The following is a 27,489-nucleotide window of genomic DNA, read 5'->3' as shown; positions in this document are numbered from 1 at the left end:
TGAGGAATAGCATTTTCGCAGTTTGGCTGAAGGCAATAGGAGTTTTTAGCAATGAATAGTAATCAGCTAGAGATTGGTGAATTAGCATGTTAAAGAATTTATGAACCGTCTGATTTTTCTGATCACAATACGAGAGAGTTGAAAATCTACAAAATTCACACTTTTTGTATGGTTTTTGTTTTTTGATGTGAGACTGATTTTCGATAAATTTTTTGTGCTAAACACACCATAAAAACAATGTATACAAGTTGCAAAAAATTAAAATAAGTTCCAAATTAAAATTAACCGTTTTGAATAAAATGATATAGAGAAAATAAATAAGGTATGGAAAAGAGCTTTAAAGTAGAGCCTTCAAAACAAAAGCCTTTTTCTCCTCTTTCTTATATCGTGCCAAAATTTGAGACCATTCAGTCAAGTAGCTCTATTAACAAACAAAAAATGGTTGGTAGACCACCACACATAGGTGTTTATTTTTTAATTTTCTAAAAAATTAACAAAAGCCAACTTGTTTCAGTATATTATTTGTTTATTCCCAAGAGCAAACATTTCCATTATTTGTGGAAGACAATTTCTTTCATGCCTCGGCTGTCTTCGCAGTAGCGTATTTGAGTTTTTCAAGACCTTGGGGACAGTTTTTGGTTCTATTTCCCAAGTGGATTGCTTGATATTCGTCTTAAAGGTCGGAATCATTAATGGATTTTTCGCCTCAACCTTTTGCCGAACCCCACAAATTCGTCGACAAATCGCAGCTCCGAGGTGTACAATTAGACGGCTGATAACATGATTACCGAACTTGTTGCGCAAAAGATTGATTGTGACATGGCGCGCCATCCTGCTGAAGCCAAAGATTGTGCCTTCAATTTTTTGTCACCAAAAATCGTTCATCAGGCCTCTATAGCTCTCACCGTTGACCGAAGTGGCATGCTTTCTATAAGCATTTTCAAAGAAAAAAGGGCCAATGAAGCCTCCGCTACAAAATCCATATCAAACTGTTACTCCCTGAAGATGCATTGACTTCTCGACGATCATTTGCGGGTTTTCCAATTAGCAGCTGTGCCAGTTCTGTTTGATAACATAGGCGCTGAGATAAATATGTGCTTTGTCAGAAAATATGATTTTGATTTATTGAAATGACTTAAGTGACTTTGAAAATAAGTTTGCAATATTTCCCAACGGTGCTCACGCGCAAAGCGATTCATTTCGTTTCGCGGAGATATGATACTGACTTCCTGTTAAAATTTCCTCGAGGAATGAGTTTCCTCTGTCAGAATAGCACATGATTACAAAACAACACACTAAACGTTTGTAATTGGAGCTATCGGCTTTTCTGATTTGACAGTTATGATAACAACCATGATTGAACACCCGATTCGTATATGGATGTGGTGTTCTTGGACCCTTTATAAATGGAATTCGAACTATCGATATTTCTGATTTGACAGTTAAGATAACAGCCGTTATGTGTAAATATTAAGTTCATGGATAGGAAATGAGTTACATTTCGCTTGCACAAAGTTGAGGAAATATTAAAAACATTCCAAAAACCGAATAATTAGCTGAAGCGGTGATGCCAATTGGGTCTAGAAGCTGCGATTCATGATGATTTAGGAGGTCAAACATGAAATCAAAGTGGTGTTTTGTGAGACAAGTGCCGAAATGTGCGAAAATACGTAGGAAAATTGGCTTGACAGAGTGAAGTCGTGGAAGTTCTTTAAATGAGATTGTATCCCATGGAGGGGAATTTCAAGGCAAGGTTTAATTGTAAAATATTCACGCGTCCTTTATTAATAGCCGAATAAAATTAAATTCCAAACGTTGGATGGACCACCCGGTATATACTCTGTATATGTATGTGTGTATGACTGTATTGTAGAATACTATTTTCAGAGATGAGCGATGGTTAAACATTTTTGTGCTATTTTGCTAGTTATGTGATTTTGTTGTACATTTCTTTTATCCGCTAAGTAAAATTAATAAATGATTAGTATCGGTAAGTCTTAAAATTCCTGGTATTTACAAGACTTCTAAATTCCGGGTTTGGCATCGCTGATACATTTGCACATATACATATGTATGTGTGCACAAAGAACAAAATTATGTGCTTATATGCATATCTGCATACACTCGTACTGATAAAATATTTCAGAAATCCTATTGTATATACTTACACCTGTGTTCATAATAATAGCAGCGCGAGAATTTGGAAAGTTTTGACTATTTATTTTTTATTAAATTTTTTTATGAAAATAATTCTTATACTACAACAAAAACTATATAACCATGTAGTAAAATTTAAACATTTGTACAAATAAACTTTTTAATCACAATTTTTAGTTAAATTTCGAGTATGCAGTTTTATAGCCTATTTAATTTAAAGTACAAGTTGGAAGGTGCTCAACGCGGTGGCGGTCTTGTGCGTTTGTCGCACATTCGTTATATGGAAGAAATGTACAACGACATCAACAAAAACAATTTATCAAAAATCAGCGCAAATTTGAAGCCGATTTAAACTGGTGCAATTATCAAAATAAAAGAATTTGTATAAAAATTCTGACTAAAAAGTTTGAAAATTTGTTGAATTTTTTTAATTAATTTAAAAAACTGCATATCTAGAATTTCTATAAAAATTCTGACTAAAATGTTTGAAAATTTGTGGATTTTTTTTAATTAATTTAAAAAACTGCATATCCAGAATTTGTATAAAAATTCTGACTAAAAAGTTTGAAAATTTGTTGAATTTATTTATTTTGTACAAAGTATAAACTTTAAATTATATGATTTTTGTTGTAGTATAAACTATACTTTTATTAAGAAACCATAAAAAAAAAATTAAAAAAAAAAATTATAAATAAATGAATATTCAAAACTTTGCAAAATGTTGTGCTCCTATTATTGTAAACGCAGGTGTATGTACATGTATACATAAATATGTACATACATATATCTAGTTTATATAGTGGCTTAGTTTACAACTAAATATTCTATTTTATCTGCCTATTTTCAGATCTTAGCAAGCTGAATGCCAAAAGTAGTCTTCAAGGAGGAATACGCGACAAGCCATGTTATAATTTGTAAAATTGTTGTTAACCGGCGTTGATAAAGAATACATGAAAAGTGCAAATATCGTCCAACAAAGAGTATATTTTGCGTTGAAATGCTGTAGTGATGTGGATTATTATGCAAATTAAGTGTTTTTGTGCCTTTCACAGAATTTGCACATTGAAAATATTTAAAATACAATAACAAGTTATACTTTAAATGTGTGCCTTGCTTGCTCACTTACACTCTCGTACAAATTATCTTGATTAAATATTATACTAAGAATAAAGTAGATCACAATAAGGCAAAAGTCATCATATAGTCTGCAATTAAAGTAGCGAAACTATAGTGCAAAATTTTAACCGAATCCCAAGTTGGAGAAAAAAAACGCAAACAGAACTGAGACGAGATCAGAAAACAAAGAAAAAATCTATATATTTGTGGTTTTGCAAAAGTGATTTGATTGTGATATGACTACTAAATATCACAAGAATGCATCCAGCGGGCGAAAAAAGGGGTCGCCCCAAAAATAAATACACAGCCGAGGCTCTCGAATCAATCAAACAGGATCTGACACGATTTCAAGTTCAAAGGGATAATAGTGGAGCACAGGTGAGTGGAAAACCTTACGAACTATATAAGTTATTTGTGTTATTTAAAAAAAAATAGGTTGCTGATAAATGGCCAATTGTTAAAATTTAACTCCTGCTCTTATCAGGCGTACAACGTATTCTAAATTTCGTGAAAATATATCAAATTTTACTGGCAACGTTTAGCCAATTTTTAATTCCCTGCTCAAACAATTTTTTGTCCTTGGAGCCAAAATACGCTTCGATATCCCTTTTTATAGCTTCTTTTGAGGAGTAGATCTTGTTGCTCATATGGGATTGAAGCCCACGGAAAAGGTGATAATCACAAGATGCAATATCCTGAGAGTCTGGTGGATGCGGCTTTAGCTCCCATCCGAGCTCGTTCAGCTTGCATTATGTTTGCCTTGCGGTATGAGGTCTTGCGTTGTCGTGGTGAAACAAAACTTTGCGTCTATTCACTAAAGACGGTCGATTTTTGTTAAGTGCCTCATTTGGGTTTGATAGCTGATGGGAATAATAATAAGCATTATCGTCTGGTTTGGTTCCAGAAGTTCATAATAAACAATACCGGCCATATCCCACCAAATAGACAGGATAATCTTCTTGGGGTGAAGGCCATCTCGATGGGTCGGTTCTGGTGTTTCATCTTTATCTAACCATTGGCGTTTGCGAACAAGATTATTGTAAAGGACCCATTTTTCATCACCAGTAACGATACGGTTCAAAAAATTTTCAATTTCAAGACGTTGCAGCAGCTGAGAACACACATTCACTCTTTGCTGAAAGTTGGTGCGGAAAGTCTATGCGGAACCCATTTTCCCAGCTTTGGAACCTTTGCCAACTGAACCAGGTGCCTGTGAACTGTAAGCCCATACGATGAATTTAACCTCTGAGCTATCATATCGACTGTCAAATTTGGCTCAGCTTCCACGAGTTCGAGCAAGGCGTCGGAGTTAAAGACTTCAGGACGATCAGCGTGCGGGGCATCCTCCACGTCGCAGTCACCACTTCGGAATTTTGAAAACCACTTTGGCGCAGTCCTTACACTCACAGTATCTTCTCCGTGAACAGTGTTTATTTCTGCATCAGCAGTTGTTGCATTTTTACCACTTTTATAAAAAAAAATAGAATATTCCATTTTATTTTTTAACAACACGTGCTTCTATCCGCGATTAAAATCACTTGTTGAATGCACAATATATCAAAGAATGTATGCAAGTTGTATGCAAAAATCTTAAAAAAGTGAAATTATGGGTAAAATACGCGCGAACTTATGGACTGACCTGATAATTTTGAAAATTATTACTGATACGAAATACTCATTTTAATTTATTGCATATAAATAATTTGAACCAACTTTCTTTACTAAAGTTGAATTATTAGTGAAGGCGACATTTCACACTAAAAAAATTCGTTTGCTGTATTTTGTTTGTTCCATTCAGTTGTGAGTTCCAGGGTGTTACCAATGGAAGACAACAAATAGAAAGTTCGGTACATTTTACAGCTTTTCCTTGATAAAGGTGAAAATGCAAGCCAGCCGCTGAAATTGTGAATGGTGTTTATGGTACCGATACTGTAAGAGCTAATTATGTGCAATTTTGGTTTCATCGATTCTGTTCAGGCATTTTTGATGTTTAAGAAAAGGTCGATAAATTCGATAAAATTACAGAAATAATCGAAGTTGATCGGCATGTTAGTGGTCGTAGCATTGCCCAGGAGCAAAAGATCGAACATAAAACAGTTTTAAACCATTTGCGCAAAAATTGTACGCAAAAATAATTGATTCATTTTTCCCTAAACTAATACAATAGCAATTCACAATTAAGTGCAAATTATTAAATTTTCATTAAGGGAAAATGTTTTTATATTCTCCAATATAAATCATATTTTATTTGCTTTTAGCTGAAATTTCCCAGACACTTTCCAGAGGCAAATTCACAATAATCTCATTTTTGTTTTCTACTTTTTAACACTTTTAATCAGATGTATCGTTTAAGCGTGTTTAAATCAAGCCGCTAACCTTTTAACCTTCCGACCTTCCACCACCCATTGCAGACGAAAAGCTTCAGCTGCCTCGTGAGACACGCGCAACTTTGGTTCAATTACGGTCAGGATACTGTAGCAGGTTAAACTACCGCTTGTCCAGAATCGACATACTCAATATATAATACAGCTGTTGACAGCTAATTAGAAACGACACTTATTTCAAAATAAATTTTCCATTTTCCTTTTAAACACGTATTTTCATAACTTTTTGCCAATTTTATTTAAACATATGATAAACTTAAAAACTAGTGGAAAACAATTTAATCGCAATTCTTTATTAAATATATATATATATTTTTAAAGCATGTGAAATGCACGGTTTGAATAGGGCAACTAATTAGAAACAGTAATGTATTATCAGATCAACATAAAGATTATGTTAGTATTTGGTTCCATAACCCTTTTGCTTCAACACTGCCTCACATCGATTGCGCATTGATGTAATGAGACTCTGACAGCGCGCAACAGGTATTGCTTGCCATGCCGTTTTTACTTCGGCGAAAAGGATATCCATATTTGGGATATTTTTGGCACTCACGGCTTTTTTAACGTCACCCCAGAGATGCTCTATTGGGTTTAAGTCCGGACTGGATGATGACCATTCCAAAACATTGATGGAATTTTCGTCGAAAAACTGTTTCGTCAACGTTGACGTGTGCTTTGGATCATTATCCTGTTGAAGCTTCCATATAACAGGCAAATTCTCCTCAGCCCACGGCAACATTACATTTTTTAGTGTATCGACGTATTTCTCCTTATTTAAAATTCCATAAATTCTATGGATTGGGCCAACACCATTCGACCAGAAACATCCCCACACCATGATTGATCCTCCACAATGCTTCACTACCCGTGAAACGTAGCGAGGATTGAATTCTTGGTTGATTGGCCATCGAACATATCTGCTACCATCTGGGCCTATGCGATTTATCTTGGTTTCATCGCTCCGAACGATATATTTCCATTGATTTGGAGTCCATGACCAATGGGATCTCGCAAAGACTACTCGCCGTCTCCTTTGTATCTTGGTTAGAAGGGGCTTCTTGCGTGCTGCTCTGCCATGCAGTCCAGATTCGACCAGACGCCGAGCAATTGTCCTCTTGGATATTTCGAAATTATATTGATCCTGAATTTCCCGTTGGATGTCAATGGAAGTCTTTTTTGGGTCTCTTTTGGAGATGATTGCTATCTTGCGGTCAATTTCTGCTGAAGTTTTACGGGGCCTTTTCTTACGTGGAACATTGTCAACAGTCTTAAAAGGTTGGATATGCTTTAAGGCGTTAAAAACCATTTTTTTGAGCATTTGACTTGCTTAGAAATTTCACTGTACGACTTTCCAGCTTTACGAAGGTCAAAAATGGAGCTGCGCAGGACAGGTGTACAGCTGCTGCTTTTTCCCATTACACATCTTGAAGACGAATATTTTAGTTGCTTTTAAACATCCAATTTAAAATATATACATACCAAAAAGTCGATTATATTACTATTAAAATAACACAACTTGCCGAATATGCTTCCATTGAACAACTGTTTCTAATTACTCGTCTCAGTTCATTTACCTTGAACTAAGTAACCCATGCACTGCGTTGGATAATATTAACGGTATTTCAATTACACAACTACAAAACTAGGCGCATTGGGTAGTAAATAGAGTAACAAAAGCAATGCAAATGATTTTAAGAGAAAAAATAACGGTAAATTTAAACAGTTTAATATTATGCTCATCAAGCGTTTATCAAAAGGGAGCGTTTCTAATTAGCTGACAACAGCTGTATATCCGGCATTTGAAAGTATGATACTAACCATTTATTCACATGCCCTCTGAAACTCATTCACCCCTCTCCCTCTGGACCAAACTTGCTAAAATAATACGCTTCTTGAGTTTGACGATAGATGAGTTTGACTAAACCGCACTGGCAGCGCTAGTCAACTGTTACAACAGCAACAACAAGCCGCTTATATCAACTCGACTAGCTTATTTTGTGTTGCTACCTTCTAGGTAAATTACCTACTCTTTTGTATGCCCTTTGCAAAAGAATGCAGCTTATGATGGCAATTATATACATTTTGTTGTTGCGTATATTTTCGCCGGGATTTCGTAAAAAATATTTAGTATTTCAACTATTCAACTTTTTGTAGACCGCCCTAATGTAGTAACTGTAAAATGTACTATATTGTGTGCTTTACCGTCAAATTACATACTTCACAATCACTACAGTCTTACACCCATTGCTATTATCTTCTGTATCATTGTTGTGTGTTATTTCCAAGTCACAATAGGCACCTGATTTTGCCTTTGTAGTAAAAGGTGATGCTTTCCATTTAAATTCAACCGGGCTATTCGGGTCATGTTCTTCGATTTCGATGTAACTTAAATATGTTGCTCTCTGGTCAAAATAATGAGACACGTATTTTTTTGTTCGCCCGAAAAAATTTTTTTTCAAGAGTTATCGGCAATTTTGTTTTTCGCCTCAAACTCGATTTTTTTTAATTATATAAGAAAATTTTTTTTTTTAAATGCCCATAACTTAGTCAAAAATGAACCGATTTTAATAATTTTGGGTTCAAAATGATCGTAATTACATACACAAGCGACTTCATGTAGAAACAATTGCAAAAAAAGTAGTTGAAATTTTTTTATTTAGCAAAAAAGAAAAAAAATTGAAATTTGCAAAAGAAATGCAAAAGAAAAAATTTTCAACTACTTTTTGCAACTATTTCTCCATGAAATCGCTTATGTAAGTAATTACGATTATTTTGAACCCAGAATCATTCAAATCGGCTTATTTTTGACTAAGCTATGAGCAATTAAAAAAAAATTTCTTATATAGATTCTTTCCATTTCAATTCAAAAGGGCTTTTCGGGACATGTTCTTCGATTTCGATGTAACTCAAATATGTTGCTCTCTGGTCAAAATAATGAGACACGTATTTTTTTTTTCGCCCAAAAAAAATTTTTTTCTAGCTTTATCGGCAATTTTGTTTTTCGGCTCAAAATCGATTTTTTTTAATAATATAAGATTTTTTTTTTAAATGCTCATAACTTAGTCAAAAATGAACCGATTTTAATAATTTTGGGTTCAAAATGATCGTCATTACTTACACGAGCGATTTCATATAGAAATAGTTGCAAAAAAGTAGTTGAAAATTTTTATTTTGCGAAAAACAAAAAGTGCGAAACAGGGTGTTTACTCAAAAATTCATTACTCAAAAACAACTCATTTTAGCTACTAGGCATGCAGCTCAATTAAAGTTTGAGATGTCCTTTTGATTTGGAAAAAGTTATAAAAAAAAAAAATACACTTTTTGAAATATTGAATTTCGAAAAAATTTCAATTTTTTTTCTTTTTTGCTAAATAAAAAAATTTCAACTACTTTTTTGCAATTGTTTCTACATGAAGTCGCTTGTGTATGTAATTACGATCATTTTGAACCCAAAATTATTAAAATCGGTTCATTTTTGACTAAGTTATGGGCATTTAAAAAAAAAAAATTTCTTATATAATTAAAAAAAATCGAGTTTGAGGCGAAAAACAAAATTGCCGATAACTCTTGAAAAAAAATTTTTTCGGGCGAACAAAAAAATACGTGTCTCATTATTTTGACCAGAGAGCAACATATTTAAGTTACATCGAAATCGAAGAACATGACCCGAATAGCCCGGTTGAATTTAAATGGAAAGCATCAGGTAAGTTTTGGGTTTTATTAAAACAAAATACTTGTTTTTGGGTTTTTAATATTAACTATAATTTTTTGATATTCATAGATAAAGAATATAGGAATTTACGCACGAATGTGCGTGTTTAGTTAAAATTAGGTTAAATCTATTTTAGTTTCGTTTTTATTATACTGTTGATCTTTTCGCTAAAAAAATGTTGACAGCTGCCTGATGAATTTGCTAGCAGATAGTAGTAGCATGTTGAACAATAACAAAAATTCCGAGCCGGTACACAAATATTCCAACGCATCATTAAAAAAAATAACAAAGCCGCCTGGCTTTCTATATGACGGTATTTATAGCTTGCAATATTTTTTTATTAATATAAATCTCATCTACACGTATTCAACTATCAAATAAATCTATGAATATTCGTCTTTACAAAATGTTCAGATTACACATATGTAGATACTTATCAATTTATTTTCGTAAGTACATATTTGAATTTTTTGCGAGCAACTATTTAAAAAAAGAGACAGAATCATAAATAGCGATTACAAATAGTGATTCCTTAATTGAGATTGTGTTTGTATGTATGCGTCTGAATCGGTTTACCTGTGTTCATCATAAAAAGTCCTACATTTGATCTGACGGGTCATCATCAATTTGAAATTTTATGACTACAGCGGCAGCTACTGTTTTTGCAATCGTTATTTACGATGATCTGTGCTCAACGAACTTCCTTCGTGTCAGTTGCTTATTTGTTATTGTACGTACATGCATACCTGTTATTACCTTCATCGATATGTTTGCTGATTGGCAAGCGACTCCGTTTATTTGTTAGTTCTTGGTTGGTGTACGCGAATACTTATACTCGTAATACCCCTCTGGCAATGGCGTTGTTGTTACCTACGAGATGCTAGTAGTAAATGGTTGATGACAATTCTGCGAATGACCGCTGCAACATTCACTAACACATGAATGCATACTGGCATAAATAATATGCAGAGTTCCTCTGTAATCGATTTCTGAAATACATAAAATTTACACCCAAATCCACGAGTATTTTGGTTTGCGACTTTGGTCTATTATGCGGATATGTGCAACTAATCGTTACAGCTGTAGTAAATTTAAAATTTAAATTCTTCAGAAATGCATGTAATAGTGGTTGGTAATGGGATGTTTTTATGAAAATTATTCTTGTAGCTCTACAGACAAAGGGGCATTGGATATTATATTTTTATGTTTTCGAGCGTGAAGTATGTGTTCCGCATGGCACTACAAAAATATTAGCAAATTTTTAAGAAATGTTTCCATATTTTTAGCCAATAAACTTATCTTTGGTGTTTATAAATGCTTCAACATAAAAATAGCAAAACTTGAAATAGGGCCATATTGGCCAACTATTGGATGTGTAAAGATAAATTGGGGAAAGTTTGTACGGTATATGGAAATTTCTTAATTTTCTCAATATTCCTTAATAATAATACTAGCAAAAGAGGGTAATTCGGTGTAGAAAACGCAATAAAGGGAAAATGTTTTAACTGTAAATATTTTTTTATGATTTAGAAAGATTTGGCTTTTGGGTGTTTTTTTTTTAATTAGCCCTTCGAGTTAAACACCCAACATGAAAAACCAACAAAACAACACAAATTTGGGTAACTAATATAGTTTTCAAAACTAGATTAGAATAAGAAAATTTTGGGACATCACCATCAACACCAAATCAAAGCTACTTTGTATGAATATAATTTGTTTCTTAAAAATATATTTATATACATACGTAAATTGTATTTCAGTATATGTGTTTTTGCAATATTTACATATCTATGTACTTACAAAGATCATCAGCTGAAAGATTACATTTTTTTAGTTGTAATGTGGTTGGGGTCGCAAAAGGATGTGTCAGGTAAAAAGTTATGTATAATATTCTGAGTAAGATTACGTTCTGGTAGGGTTTTGATAAATTTAATCATTTGTTAGAGCTTTATATTATAGTATATTTTCCTACCAAAGAATCAAATTAAATTTTCATGTAGAATAAATGCGGGTAATATGAACTACCGGTTATTTTGAGTTCCAAGAGTTAAACTGTGAACTCAATTAATTCATATTTAAATTCTTCGTCTATGCGTATCAGATGCCTCAGTTCGAAATTTGGTGTCGAGTGCTGTGAGAGATTGCCGAGATAGAGGTCGAAATAAAAAAAATTTTAAATGAATTAAAAAACTTAAGTATAAACTAAAAAACATTAAAAATAAACTAAAAAATTAATTATAAAAAATTAATTGAAACAAATTTTAAATTAATTAAAAAGAAATTATAATAAATAAATACTAAAAAAATGAATTAAATATTAAAAATAAATTTAAAAAAATCATAAATAAACTCAAAATATAATTTAAAAAAAAATTATTAAAAATAACAATAAAATAATCAATTTTAAAGTTAAAAAACTATATAAATAAAAACAATTTTAATTGCCGAAAAATTTAAATATTTTTATCGAAATAGAAGCTAATATGTTTTTAGGCGGTTCCATCACAAAATCCATGTGGTCCGTCACACAATTCAATTTCAAGAGAATATCCGACCTGTTAGTGAAACCTAAGCTTGGCGTTGCTAGGCTTGTTGCCGTTCTTACTGGGCATGACCGGTTGATCGCACAGGCCCGAAGACTGGATATAGTTTATAGTGATTGCGGCATTAGCTGCCTGAATGAAAATAAGCAGGAACAAGTTTTACTGTTTTTTATTGAAAAACGTAAAAATTTACTTGCTTGAGCAGATGTGTAACAGCTTCCACTGACGTTGAATGATTTGTCTGCGATTGGTTTCACTTATTTCTCCGAAACCTTTTACCAAACAAATACTATACAAAGTTGACTAGTCTACTCGTACATTGACATAAGGCTCTTGATGACCTGTCCTTCGAAGCCTTTTTGCCGCTAACAACTTTTGCTAGAGTTGGCTCATCTTGATTCTCTTCTGTAAAAAATTGGGTTGGTACTGCGTAGCTAGCCGATGGGATGTTGGTTCTACGTTACCGGAAGGCCCCGGATATACTTAAATATCCGGCCAAGAACAGTCACTTCAGAAGCATTTCACAAAATTTTTTGGGAAATGTTTAATTCTATTCCAACAACAACAACAAGATTTAGGCCTATGAATGAAATCATATTCTATACAAAATTTCGTATTCTATGATATAAATTCTAATAAATCCATATTATGCTAACAAACTTTTACTTGTACCAACTCCTATAAGATAAAAAAAGTAAACGAGTTCCTAAATAATAATAAATGATGATGAATATGGGTAATTACTACTAATCTTTGATTTTTAATGTGTTCAATATTTCATATAATTTATTCTTTTTTGTAGAAATTATTCTATTTTAAATCGCTATTCCAGCACATAGTACTTTATGCACACGTGTACGTATGTGTGTGTGTATATATTTAAAGCAGATACTTCCTTTTTACACAGCCATAAGCCTTATCATCATTTGAATTGCTGCCAAGTGCTGTGCGCGCCCTCTTTATAATGCAAATGCTCTTACACATGCACACAAAAATAAAGGGCGGGCAATTGGGTGGCTGGTTCTTAAAATACTGCTTTTGCTTTATTAGGAGGACGGTGTACGCGCCAATTATATATTATATAACACTTACGGTTAATTTTGGAATATAACTTCATTTAAATGAAGCCTCAGCTGATCCTGCGAAAAACATAATTTTGTAGCACATTTCTGACAATTTCTGTGCCCATTTTAACCAAAGCGCCTAGGTACCTGAATTGATTCTGAACGTGCCAGGAATCGAAACCAACTGACATCTGCAAAACGATTTATTACACGATTATCAAACTTAGTGTGTAAAAGAGGGATTTTTTTGTAGGTTGTCTACCATGATGAGTCATTCTGCTGATGCTAAAATTTATATTTTCAATTTTAGCGTAAATAAATAGATGATCATTGATTCATGATTCCAACCTAAATAACGCATCATATATCAGAAATATATATAATTGGCGCTTACACCCTTTTTGGGTGTTTGGTCGAGCTCCTCCTATTTTGCAAAGTGTCTTAATGTTGTTCAACAAATGGAGGGACCAACAGTTTTAAGCTGACTCCGAAGTGTAGATGATTTTTTATGAGGAGCTTTTTCAAAGCTGAAATACACTTGGAGGTTTGCGAGGGGTGACCGCTAATAGAAAATAATTTTTCTACCATTTCATGTTTCATGCACAGAGATTCGAACTTCGCACTTCCGAACGGTAGTCACGCACCAATCTATTGGGCTATGGCGGTCGCCGTAGAATACATTTTTTTATAATGTAGGTAGTGTGTAGGCCTTTCTTTATGGAATATAGAAGCTTTTTATGTGAAACAGTTCCGTGAAGCGACGAGAAAATGTACCACTGAGAGATGTTATTGTAGCAGCATAAACATTCCCCATACATATACGGCGAATGCTGCTGGAGTGAGAGATCATTACAACCGTTTGACTACTTATTTTAAAATATGTGAGTGCGTGTCTATCGTGTGACAAATGCTTAGACGTACGAATGTTCTAATTGCTTTACATTATGAATTTAGTGGGTTTAAAAGCCTTACCCTTAGAGGGTAATGTAATGATGGTGAGATTTGTCCAATCGCTCACAGAGGTGTCATGTATGTATTTTTGGACGACTGTACATAAATACACTTTTATCAGTGAGTTGGTCATATAAGTGTAATGATTACCTTGTAGCTTCTTTCAATCCTTTTTTGTCTGCTGTTTCGTTTCCACAAATTCCGGCATGTCCTGGTACCCACCTCATCATGCGAATATGGTTCACTAAAGGTGCTTCGTTGGAGTGAATCTAAATAGCTTAGTTTGCGGATTGGTTATCGCATTGGTTATCTGGAGGCACTTTTCCCAGAATGCGCTACAAATATTAATGCTTCTACTATAACAGTTATATATATATATATATATATATATATCTATATATTTATATATTAATTGGCGCTAACACCCTTTTTGGGTGTTTGGTCGAGCTCCTCCTCCTATATGTGGTGTGCGTCTTGATGTTGTTCCACAAATGGAGGGACGGACAGCAGATATTTTTGCTTTTTCATGGGAGAAATACACTCGGCCATTGCCTGCCGAGGGGCGACCGCTATTAGAATTTTAGAATTTTGTTTTAGAAATTTTATAATGGTAAATGTGCGACAGCAATAGAAGCGATATGCCATGCTTGTTTGTCACAGCCAACGTGGTGCTGGTGTTGATCTTCTAGCGTTTAACAAAAGATTCTAAAGGCTTCTTGTTGAGTAATTGAGCGATTGTTGAGTATTGTGGTTGTTTTAAAAGGTTGTTGATCAGCGTGGATGTTGAAATAACGCATGGAGAATAAGCCAACTGTGCTTTTAACAGAAAACAAGCTGATTGATGCCTCTCCCTTTATTTAAATATATACACAGACAGGCAAACGTGTACGAGTGTTATGCAAATTTTGATATCGTGTTCTTCTCTAGCTTATGAATTGTTATGTAGATTGTTGAGAAATACTCCGAATAAAATTATAATACAAGTCCACCAAATATGGCGGCGAACTAAATACATCACATTCATACACGTAAGATTGCCATATGCGAGTAAGTGACTGTTGCTGTCACTGTCCCTGCTTAAGCAGCAGCGCCTGCCCCCTTTTGCTGGTGCTGTTAATCACATTGAAATTAGAAATACACTTTCGATAGCGCTAAATTTGGTAGCGTTGGTTGGTTGGCTGGACAGACGTGTTGATGGTGGCGATAAGGGGGGTGGTGGGTTTGTAAAATCGACGTTGTTTCTTTGACTATTGTAACGACGGAGTTCGCTTGTAAGTCAACAATATTCACGCAATATTGTCGCCAAATTCAAACATGTAGCTCAAAAAAGCTTCATTCATAATGTACATAGTATTTATGTATAATTTGTAATGCCTAATGGCAGCTATCCACTAGCCAAAACTGTATATACACATGCGTGTATACATACATAAGCAGTTCATATGTACAAATGTAAATATTTAGCAAGAAAACCAATTACGAATTCGAGACACATAAACGATTAAATAAAAAGTCCCCAAAAGCGTGTGGTGATCGCCGACCTATTCTTTTAAATCTCAAGCGCGCCCACACATCGCTTAGTAATTATATGTAGAAATAATTAACTTATCAACGCATTCTGCACAAAATTGTGACAAATCAAAAATTATGTTTAAACATACATACATATGCACATATTCACTAGGCGTTGAAAAGTGAAACAGCAAACGGACAAAAAAACCTTTTCGAATAGCCAAGCGAATGCCCTCAGGGTGGAACCCACAAAATAAGAATTTATCGCTTGAATAAATAATAGAAAAAATAGTCAAAACAAAAGCCAAATGTAATATCGTTATATTGGCGAGTGGTCTAGCTTTCCGTAGCCATACGCACACACATACATTCGAACATACACGAATGTACATACATACATTATACTACAATAGTATGTACAAATATGTTTTGAGCATGTAGAAATTGGCGAAAAGATCATGAATATTATTCTAACTCTGTATACACATATTTTTTACATACAAACATACATACATATGTGCAGATGTGTAGCTTATTATTTATTTCATTTGCCAATTTTCTAGCTTGTGTGTTTGTGTATGGTTTAACGGTTAAACTTTTATTTAAATTTTGATAAAATATTAAAATGTTTTTCTTTGCGAAAAATCATTTTCAGTTGAACGCGAAAATATTTATGTATGAAATTCTTAGGAATTCACAGCTAAAAATAACATTTTTCTACACTTTGCTGCTAATAACAGAGAGACATTCGGTGCAAAACTAAAATTGATTACTATTACCAAGAATGGTTTTTTTTGTTTTCGTTTTTTCGTTTAGCTTTTTACGCTAACGTGAAAAAGGCAGGCAGGCAGGCGACCAATGCAAGCGAAAACTTTTCAGGTTCAAAGTTATTTCGGTCAAGGAGATATTTGTACTGTCGAACAAGCCAAGCAAAAAAGCAAATATGCAAAGGAAAAATCCCATACAAAAAGCATAAACGTAAATAATCATTCTTACCTACTGAACACAAATTTACCTACACATACATACCATGTGCGCATATGCGTACATAACTACATGAAGGCACAGACTCACGCGCCTTATTTAAATATGCTGATATGATCAAACATAAAGTGCATATTTTTGAAAAAATGGAAAAATAAGTGATAAACATAGCGAGAAGGTTGGGCAGATCAAGACGTTTAGTAAATCGGTAATAAAAATCGTTTCTGTCTTTATTTTAATGGGAAAATCTAACTATAACTCAATTTTTATTAAAAATTGGTAATCATAAAAATCATAATAATAAATTTTTGTCAAGATAAATATCGGCATGTCAAGTGTTCTTCAATAGTTGTCTTCGAACTTTGTGTTTTTGCTTTGCAAGCAATTTTCTTTCCCACTTTGTTACTATTATTATTCAATATACCCTCTCGAATAGTCTGCACATTTTTGCATATCCCAACCAATTTTCATAGTTAGAGCAATCCAAAATTTGTTCCGGCATGTTTTTTTGTCACGCTATCTAGCAACAGGCTGATAAAAAGTGTACACTTTTTACAAAAAAATATAAAATTTGTGCTTTATTTTGCAATAAATAGATATTTAACTTTTACGATAAATCTACGCGATTTTTGACTCACTTCAAACTTGCAATTTACTATGCCAGAAGTTAAAAGGCTATATTCCCCTTATTTTGGTTAAAAAGTTTGAAATTTTGATGAAAATTTTTAAATTCGCGCAAAGTTTGATACACCTAATTCTCTTTTTGCACGATATATAATGTCCTAAAAAATTCGTGCAAAAAGATAATTACTTGAAAACAATATTAAAAAATTATTTTCAGAGTTCACTCAAGAATTTATTTCGTGCTTACACATTTTAATTCATTAAATATATTATATTATAAGAAAACATTTTTATTTATTTATTTACTTTAATATATTAAATGAATTAATGTATGAATCAAATCAATTGTTAACCATAATTTTTTACAAATTAAATAAAGAATTACCTACTACTACTATTATAAGAAATAAATTATAGGTGCGCAACTAAGTTCCCGCTGTTTGTCAATAGATGCCGCCAGCAGTGTGTGCTCGTCGATTCTAACATAACCTAAACGTAATAAACCAAGCTTAGACATATGGTAAACAAACTGCTTCGACACTTTAGTTATTTTGTTTTGGTATCATATACTTTTGGTTTTGTGAAAATGTCTGATTTTGTGCCGAATAATCGTCATTTGCGGGAAGTGTTGATTTTCCTCTTTCATTCGAAAAAAAAACGGCAGCTGAAGCGCATCGAGAGCTACAAAAAGTTTATGGAGATGCTGCTTTAAGTGAAACAACGTGCCGAGATTGGTTCCGTCGCTTCAAAGTCGGTGATTTTAATGTGGACGACCGTTGTTACCGGACTTACCGGCAAATCCATTTCCAAGCGATTGCATGCTTTGGGAATGATTCAGAAACTGGGGACTTGGGTTCCTTATGAGTTAAAACCAAGGGATGTTGAACGTCGTTTTTTCGCCTGCGAACAATTGCTCCACCGGCAAAAAAGGAAGGGTTTTCTTCATCGCATCGTGACGGGTGATAAAAAATGAATTCATTACAGCAATCCAAAGAAAAGAAAGTCATGGGGACTGCCCGGTCATGCTTCTACGTCGTCGCCTCGACCAAATATTCACGCTGCGAAGGTTATGCTATGTATTTGGTGGCACCAGGTTGGTGTTATTTACTATGAACTGTTAAAACCAATCGAAACCATGGGATCAGTATCGACTTCAATTGATGCGATTGAGCCGAGCACTGCGCGAGAAGCGGCCGCAACAAGCGGAGAGGCATGAAAAAGAGATTCTACAGCATTACAATGCTCGGCCTCACGTTGCCAAACCCGTTAAAACCTACCTGGAAGCACGGAAATGGGAAATCCTACCCCACCTGCCATATTCTCCAGATATTGCGCCGTCCGATTATCACCTGTTCCGATCGATGGCACATGGTCTAGCTGACCAGCAGTTCCATTCATATGAAGACATCAAAAAATGGCTTGATTCGTGGATAGCCTCAACAGTTTTACCGCGACGGTATACGAGAGCTACTAGAAAGATGTGAAAAAGTAGTAGCCGGCGATGGGCAATACTTTCAATGATTCACTTGTAACCATTTTTTCCGAATAAAGTTGTATTTCCATCAAAAAAACAGCGAGAACTTAGTTGCTCACCTAATATTAAATGGCGAGAGCAAAACGCTTCCTACATACGTTCAAAAATCTTACTCTGATTGCTCTATTGGATTCAAGAAAAAATCCATAAAATATTGAAAATCGTGTTAAACCAAAACAATTCGTGTAAGCAAAGTTTTTTTTTCTTTTAAACTCGTGTCAAATTAAATTCATGTAAAAGCAGAATTAGGTGTAGTTGGACTTATAATAAATAATAAATTCTTAAATTAAATAAGAAACAAATAATAGGACTATGAATAAGTTCGTGCGGTTTTTTCGAAATTTGAAACTTTATTGACGTAAAATGGTTACAAATTTAATATTCAAAGTATTGTCCATCGCTTACTACTACTTTTTCCCATCTTTCCTGCAATTCACGGATTCCCTTTGTGAAAAATTCGGTCGGTTTTGCCGCAATCCACGAACCGATCCATTTTTTGACTTCATCGTAATTACGGAAGTGCTGGTCAGCCAGGCCATGTTGCATCGATCGGAAGAGATAGTAATCGGATGGCGCAAGGTCTGGACTATACGGCGGGTGGGGTAGGACATCCCATTTGAGCGTTTCTAAGTATGTTTTGACCACTTGTGCAACATGTGGCCGAGCATTGTCATGTTGCAAAATAACTTTGTCGTGTCTATCGGCGTATTGCGGCCGTTTTTCTCGCAGTGCTCGGCTCAAACGCATCAATTGTCGTCGGTAGACATCCCCCGTAATCGTTTCATTCGGTTTCAGTAGCTCATAATACACAACACCCAGCTGGTCCCACCAGATACACAGCATAACCTTCAGGCCATGAATATTCTGCGCCGACGTCGATGTTGAAGCATGGCCAGGGTATCCATACGTTGCCCGACGTTTTGGATTGTCGTAATGGACCCACTTTTCATCGCCAGTCACAATTCGATGCAAAAAACCCTTTCTTTTGTGCCGTTGAAGCAGTTGTTCGCATGCCATAAAACGGCGTTCAACGTCTCTTGGCTTCAATTCATACGGCACCCAATGGCCTACCTTTCGGATCATTCCCATGGCTTTTAAACGTTTGGAAATGGTTGATTGATCAACTCCCAAAGTTTTTGCAACCTCTTCTTGCGTTTGAGCCGGATCTTGATCGAGCAATTCCTCCAATTCGGTATCCATGAACTTTGGCGGCGCACTCTCGCGTTCTTCGTCTTCCAAGCCAAAATCACCACTTTTAAAGCGTGCAAACCACTTCTGGCACGTTCGCTCAGCTAGAGCATGCTCACCATAAACTTCCACCAAGATACGATGACTTTCGGCTGCTTTTTTCTTCATATTAAAATAATGAAGAAGAATTCCCCGCAAAAACACATTATTTGGCACGAAATTCGACATTTTCAAGTGTGGTAAAAATATTGTTGTTTACGCTTCAAATAAAAAACTTATACTGACGTTTGTGCCTTACGACAGTAGCTCTCCAATGAATGTTTGGAAATGTGGATCGATGGAATAATAATCAAGTTACGCCATCTGTTGTAAAACCGCACGAACTTATTCATAGTCCTATTAAATTATGAAAAGTTGCCAATAATTTCCTGTGCTATACTTATTAAATTCACTGTATATAAAATTGAAAACCATATTTTAAGGTTTTTTAAGTGTTTCAAACGTTTTTTCAGCATATATTTACAATCTCTTGTAATATTTAAAGCGCTGAAATGATAATAATATCTCTTTAAGTATCCTCCGATTATGATAACTTCAAATAAGAATTTCCAATGCTTCAACGATTTCTTTAGACAGCCAAAAAAGTAAACTAAGTAATTTATTTTGCAAACCAATGAGAGTCGTTTGGAACCAAATCAGGTCGCTTTTCGTAAACAAATGGTTGGGTGCTGCTCAAAACTGGCCTTTAAACTTATGGCAGTTGTCTAGTGTTGCAGATATCACTTTTGAAAAAACAGCCAACCATTTGATGCGAGACGCTATTGATATACTGACAGACCCATACGAGGAATATGGCTTTATTTTGTTGTTATGAGAATAACAAATTTAAATGTTTTGGTATTCGGCGGTACAATAATTTACCAATTAGTCAGAATTTTCTCTGCAATAACCTAGAGTATAATTAGAAGCTGGTTGTTGTTGTGGCAACATAAACACTCATCAAACATATTTGTGGAATGCTGCTGGAGAGATAGTCCTAGAACGTATATACATCCGGGTCGTTCCGGTAACGGCTGATGATGGTTAAAATACCTTCTTAAAAAAATAACCGAAGTGGCCGAATAGGATATATTTTAACGACCAATCGTTTCAAGACGCCGAAATAAAAGTTTCCAGTAGCTGTTTGGCTTGGTGGAACAAATTCTTTATGTACGATTTGTTCGTTTGACATTTCCAGATGCATTTTGATGTCCCTCCTCTAGTGACCTTCATTCATCACTTTGACACTTAGTTCAAGCTCATATTCAAAGTACTGTGAGGATTTTAGAGTGACATAAAATTAGTTTCTCAAAATATTTTTTCCGAAAAATCACCTGAGATGACGATATAAAAGTTTAAGCGAAGAGGTATGCATGAAAAGGCTTAAAATTTGTAGCAATGGAACAAAGGTATGTTGATATTTGTGAAAAAAATTAGTACGTTAATGGGTTGATTTTTCAAGAAATGTAAAGAATGAAAAAATACCTATTCAATCATTCCTTGGAAGTCTAGGTAGGTAGGTAGCTGAAATTGTTGAAGCACTAGACTGGCACTCCAGAAGTAGCACCTCCCCAAGTACCACCTGTTGACGTAACGGAGAAGGTTATGGGATTTAAGTTGGAGCACTGCCCCAAGCTGTCGACGAACGGAGTACCCAGTGACCTAAATCGTCTGGCTACCCAGACATTTACATTACAGCTCAATGCTTCTCTGAAAGGTACCCACAACTTATGCAATGGAGATTAAATGGTAAACCCAGCTTTTATGCGTGAGTGCCGATCGTCCAATGACCGGTAAACTCAAAATCTTCCATATCTTATATTTTCTATGAAACAACTCATTCGTTAAATTTCAGAGATTCAGGCAACGTTTTTAATTTATTCATATTATTTTTACTCCTCGATAAAATTATGCAGTCGATTTCTGGAAACTTTATTCATTTTATATATTTTTGTTTTTCAGTTGTCGATTAATATCCCTTAATTCGTTCTGAACCATTGTAGCGATTTTCGTACAAGTGGAGCATCATAGTTTACTTCTTATTTCCAATAACCTCAACTCGTTTCGTTTAATGTAATTCCTTAATCCATTTAATTGCAGCCAAAAGACGCTGCGTTTCTTACCTACTGTTGATTAAAACCAATTAGTCGCATTTCAAGCAATAGCAGCTAAAACGCCTACAGATAATTAGCGCATTTAAGCAATTTATTTAGTTGGGTATTAAGAAAAGAAGGCAATGCTTGTAGCCCTGACATCTTTTTAATCGATTGGAATCGATTCATTTCTTCTGATCCACTTTCAACTTACACTATCGTTTAAAATAAAATGTGAAATCTAATAACAGATGAAAATGAAATGAAATACAAGTATAATAAATACAAAAATAAAATAATTTTGAGTAATGGAATCTTTATTTTGAGCTTTACGCACTTTGCTACACACATACTGCAGTCGTCTAGTTTACAAGTGGCAAATATGATTGACGTACTACGTCATTTGCGAAAATTATAAATCTTCCTATAGGGGAATCAATTTTGCGCCACCTTGTACAAGTACGACTTATATAACAATTCACCCATTAGACAATTTTCTAGAATTATTAGCCAATTTCAATAAGTTGTCCAACAAATCGCTAAACTATAGTACCTTCCGCCTCCATACATAACTGAGAAATCGGAGTTTTTAGCTAAAATTTGGGCTTTCTGATCAAATAAATAGATAAAAAGAAAATAGACAGGAGGGCTACTGTTCAATACATCATTAAATGGGCCAAACATCACGGCGGAGAACAGATAGATGGAATGGTATTGGATAGCATAAAATTTTGTAATAGTTATTCCTAATTTGTGCAAGTAGGCTTTCGTTAAGGCCAAAAAATTATCCAGCACATAAAATTTGAGAAACGTTAATCGTATGCTAGGCAGCAAAACTTATGCATCATGAAAACATATGATCTGAAGACATAGGATTGAAATTTCCATAAACAAAAACAAAAATATTCTTTATGAAATCTGGTATTTTGTGCACTTTTGCGCTTGTCGGTTTAAATTTACAATTTTTAGTCAGGAATGAAAAAATGGGAAATTTAACAATAAAAAACGTAATATATATAGTATATCTATATATATATTGTAGTATGTACAAAAAATTTTAAACAAAACTAGCTGATTATGTCTTTTTCCACCGGTTTTAGCAATTAATGGCAAATTTTCTCTTTTGCTTTTTCTTGGCTTTGAGAGAGAAATCCGTTTACGCTCGAGCACAACTAATCCGGTATTGAGTAACAACTGTTCTAGGAATTCTAAGTTTTAAGGAGTTAGTTTCATCCGATTGCTCTCCGTCGTTTTTTTATAATGGTATTGCAAAAACAAAAAACATTTGCCGATAACTTGCAAGGGCACCTGGGATTGAAAGATAAGTGCATGAAGCTGACAAGGCGCCACACTCAAGACTGCTACTGCTGATACAAGTCAAATCTATTAACGGTGATAGCAATTGAGCAACAACAACAACAACACTATTTTCATGTATTTTGTTTTTGTAAAAGTGTGTATTAATGTTAAAATTTCTATGAGAATGTAAACAATCATACAAAGCATACGATCGTAAAATCATCTGCTCTAGTGCCCTTACCACTAGATGATTTCCATAAAAAAACTCGCCTCAAAGTTTAATAATCCTATCAAAAGTTCAATATCCAAATAGTATTCCGGAATTTAGACCCAACGCTGCTAAATTCGAAGGATGTTCAATTTCCCTTGAGAAATTTGTTGGTCCTTATTTTTTTTTATCTAAAGGGAATATTTCTATGGTCGCGTGTTCTATTTTTCTGCAATACTTTTGTAAACATTCACAACTTTGACTTTATAAATTTTTTTATTATTATTTTTATTTTTTCAATCTTGACAGGACGATCAGTATATAAGTAGTATCTACAAAAAAAATGTCTGTATGCATATGAAAAAAGCGGGGTAGTAGAGGGCAGATTAAGAATGTATGGAAAATATTTTCTGCTGCTACGATAACAACAACATGAGCTATGTCAAGTTCGATGAAGATGCCTATATTACTAGATGTAGTTTATTGAAGGTGTCTGTATTAATAGATGTGTGGAAGGGATTATATGGATATTATTTATATATGTATTTATGTGGGGTATGCATCTTATTCTGCCAACCAAAAAATTTGTTTGTAGGAATCAGCTGGTTTGCTGACCTAACTGGGGATGCGACAGCGTTTTTTTTACAAAAAACTGAGATTGTGTTGGTGATATAAGAAAAAATCAACGCAGCCGCGAAGCTCATGTTATTTCTTTGCTCTTTGAACAACGACTGAATGGAAGAACGTGGAAAGTTACCTCACAATTTTGTTTGAGATGGCCAAACCATGTAATCTATCATCCGTGGTTAGTATCATTAATTTTAAGCGCCGCTTTTTCATGGCAGAAATACACTGGGAGTTTGCCATTGCTTGCCGAGGGGCGACCGCTATTAGAAAATTTTATTCTTCATTTTGGTGTTTCACCGAGATTCAAACCTACGTTCTCTCCGAATTCCGAATGGTAGTCGCGCACCAATCCATTCGGCTACGGCGGTCGTATAGTATAGATACAACATTTTTAGCTTACTTACTTATTTATATGACCTGATCAAGGATCACAACCCGTTACCGGATTAAGGCCGACTGCGGTCTTCACTAGAACCGGTGTTTTTGTTTGGTGAGTCCCAGACCCAGCGCACAACCAGATATACTGGGTTGCTTCGCCTTCTCACATTAGTTCGCTCTAAAACGGATATTTGGAAACTACCCAGAGGATACTTGGGCGAAGCGCGGAAGTTGTGAGCTGCTTGAACCGTATGCAGAAGAATCATGGTGAATGGCGATAAGGGATTTTTCCCACTTGCGTGGGCTTCTACACACGGAACCATTCCCCATTTCTAAAAAATCCAAAATAATCAAACTATGCCGACTGTCTAAGTGATGTTTTTACTATTTTACTAAGCTAGCACTCATGCCGGCAATTCTTAACTGGCTTATGAAATAAACTGCTTATTTCACAGTACCCAAAGAGAGCCAGAATATAGTCGTCTATAGTTTCATTAATCTGCTAACAAGTCATCTATTTCTGCACTCTGCGTATTAGTCAAATGACTTATAACTCTAAAATTACTACTGGCTACAGTCAGACTTTTAGTGTATTATACCAACTGTTCCACGATACCGTAAGCCCACCCAAACTTCCAAGCTCAAATAAATAATTTTTCGAGCCCTATGCCTTAATAAATAAACACAAACACATAAATAGTTATATACCTCATAGATCTATAGGCTCTTCATAAGCTAAACCATTTCTATTTCGTTTAGCAATTATATCCTGCTAGTGACGGTGTTGGGTGTATTTCCTTTTTGTTTGATTTTTTTAAGATGTAATTTTAATCATTATTATCACCACTCTGTGCCTCGTAATTGCAATTGAAGATATCTTCATCATCGATATGCTGTGCAGATTTGGATCGTAAACGGACTGACTGTCTCTCTGTCTGTCTTCCTGTGACATCAACAACACCAACAATAGTATCGTCAAAGTCATGGACGTTTTCATTTTCATCTGCATTGTTGATATCCGTAATAGCGTAAAAGTGAAAATATTCTTTACCTTCTGGCCGACTAATTTGAAGACCCTCTGTCTGTTGTTATTTTTGCACCATTTACGCTGCAAACACTTACACCACAAACATATATACATTTGTGTACATGTGTATGCTCGTACAGGTGTATGTGTGTGTACAAGCGAACACAAGTTGGGAATCAATTGCAGGGAACTCTGCAATGAACACTGCTCTTAGCTTCAGCAGCAGACTCGTCAAGTCAGTCGACATGAGGACAGTGATATAAGCGCAAGTTTCTCCAGCATTGAGCTGGGATGCCATCCAAGGTCCGTTTGGTTTTTGACATTTTTTTAACCTGTTCCTTCTTCATTTTTATGATTTCTTCGCCCATTTTTTTTTTTCGTTTTTTCGTATGACTTTAAATAGTTTTTTTATAGTATACCCTTGAAAGGATTTATCTTGGTTGAATATTTTATCAAAAAACGTATAACCATCAAATATGTTTCAAAACTATTTCCAATTGTACCAGAAATTTCAGGATGAGTTTTTAGTTTATGGTGAAGTCAATGAGAATTTTCTTCAAATTCTTGATTTCTTCGTTACTTCAAAAAAATGTTTGTTGTGAACAAAATCGCATAAAGGGTATAATAACAGAGCAAAGATAATTTCTTAGCAGTTTTATTTTGGACATCGACTGCATCGTGCATTGAGTGTAATACAGTAGCAAATTTGAACGGAGCTAAACAGTGGAACGAACGGCGAACATTCGCATAAATTCAAAACAATTCGCGGGGTTGGTAAATACTACCATCGAACTTACACAATGGCTGAAACGATGATGGGCGGTGATGTGCAGGGAGTGTACGAGTAAAACCGTGCGGCAACGGTTGGCGAAGTAGCTAGCTGGCTGGCTGGCTGGCGTACTGCAGCATAGCGTGATCGCTGTCCATCTGTTCTGTTCTGTTCTGTTCTTCTTTTGGCTTGGGGCTTCATCTATTTTGCTCTTGACTTTCAGGAATTTAACGTATGAAATTATTACGTGACGGCAAGAATTTTTCTTCGTTCTGTGGTCGTCTCGTGCTGTCGCTTCGTCGAATTCCAGTCGGTCAATCGTTTCTTATACGATTGCGAGCGTTTCTGCTGTGCTGGCGTCTTCTTCTCCTGAGTAAATCTACATTCATACATACATACCGAAAAGTATGCATTTGTTTTTATTTCACTGCATTTTTGCTGTCCATATGCACATGTTTACATACGTACATACATAAATATAACATATACTACAATAAATATTCTCCATTTTCCATTTAACAATTTTGCTGTCAAAAAGTGGAATTGAGGCGAGGGACCGTCCGTGCGCTCGATAACTTAAGTAAAAATTAATATATTTCAATGAAACTGAGTCCAAGGTAGTTTGGTAATGAAAATGGGCAAATCGATCAATAACCCCTTCAGAAATGAAATGAGTTCGTAAAAATGATTAGCTTGACTAAATTCGAATTTAAAAATGGGCGGTGCCACGCCCACTTTAGGGTAAATGCGTATATCTCGATAACGACTAAATAAAATTCGCCTAAATTTGGTACACGTATTCCACCTCACCTCATTTAGATACCTTGCCCACTTTTTATATTGTGTATTAAGACTAAATTTCCGTGGGTCCCTCTGATGTTACTAGTTATAACTCTCATTGTCTATGTGTTTATTTGATTCCAAAAATTAAGAGCCCGCTCAAATTAAATTTTACTAAAATAAGCGGGTGTATATAATGTACGGTCCGTACCGGATTTAGCCTTTCTTACCATTCTTACATGATATCTTCAATTTAAAATCCATACCAAACGGTGACTTTTTCGAAGCGTAGAGGCACTGGATGAATTTCTGGAACTTTCGGTGCTTCAAATTCGACAGATTTCCTTTTTTGCGAGACGATATAACTCATCCCTGCTGATGATTTTCTTCTCACTCGCAGCGCACGAAATGCTTGGTGAACAGAGCACTTATTTTGATAATAATTTTTAACTATTTCGACGCATTGTGAAATGTCGACGTCCTTCATTATAGTTCTA

The 27,489-nt window shown here is 34.8% G+C and overlaps 1 protein-coding gene across 4 annotated transcripts in view; it reads left to right on the top strand.

The window, feature by feature from the left end:
- Nucleotides 1-27,489, top strand: part of LOC129235649 (serine/threonine-protein kinase Warts) — a 57,824-nt gene that overhangs the window by 16,198 nt on the left and 14,137 nt on the right. For all 4 annotated transcript variants that reach the window (XM_054869595.1, XM_054869598.1, XM_054869596.1 and 1 more), the window contains exon 2: nt 3,005-3,651. In XM_054869595.1, the coding sequence (XP_054725570.1) occupies nt 3,532-3,651 (120 nt within the window). In that variant the 5' untranslated portion in view covers nt 3,005-3,531. The remainder of the gene's footprint in view (nt 1-3,004; nt 3,652-27,489) is intronic.

This window comes from Anastrepha obliqua, chromosome 1, assembly GCF_027943255.1.
Source record: "Anastrepha obliqua isolate idAnaObli1 chromosome 1, idAnaObli1_1.0, whole genome shotgun sequence".
Classification (NCBI taxonomy): domain Eukaryota; kingdom Metazoa; phylum Arthropoda; class Insecta; order Diptera; family Tephritidae; genus Anastrepha; species Anastrepha obliqua.
Note: the sequence above shows the minus strand (reverse complement) of the source record. Positions and strands in the feature narration are given on the sequence as shown.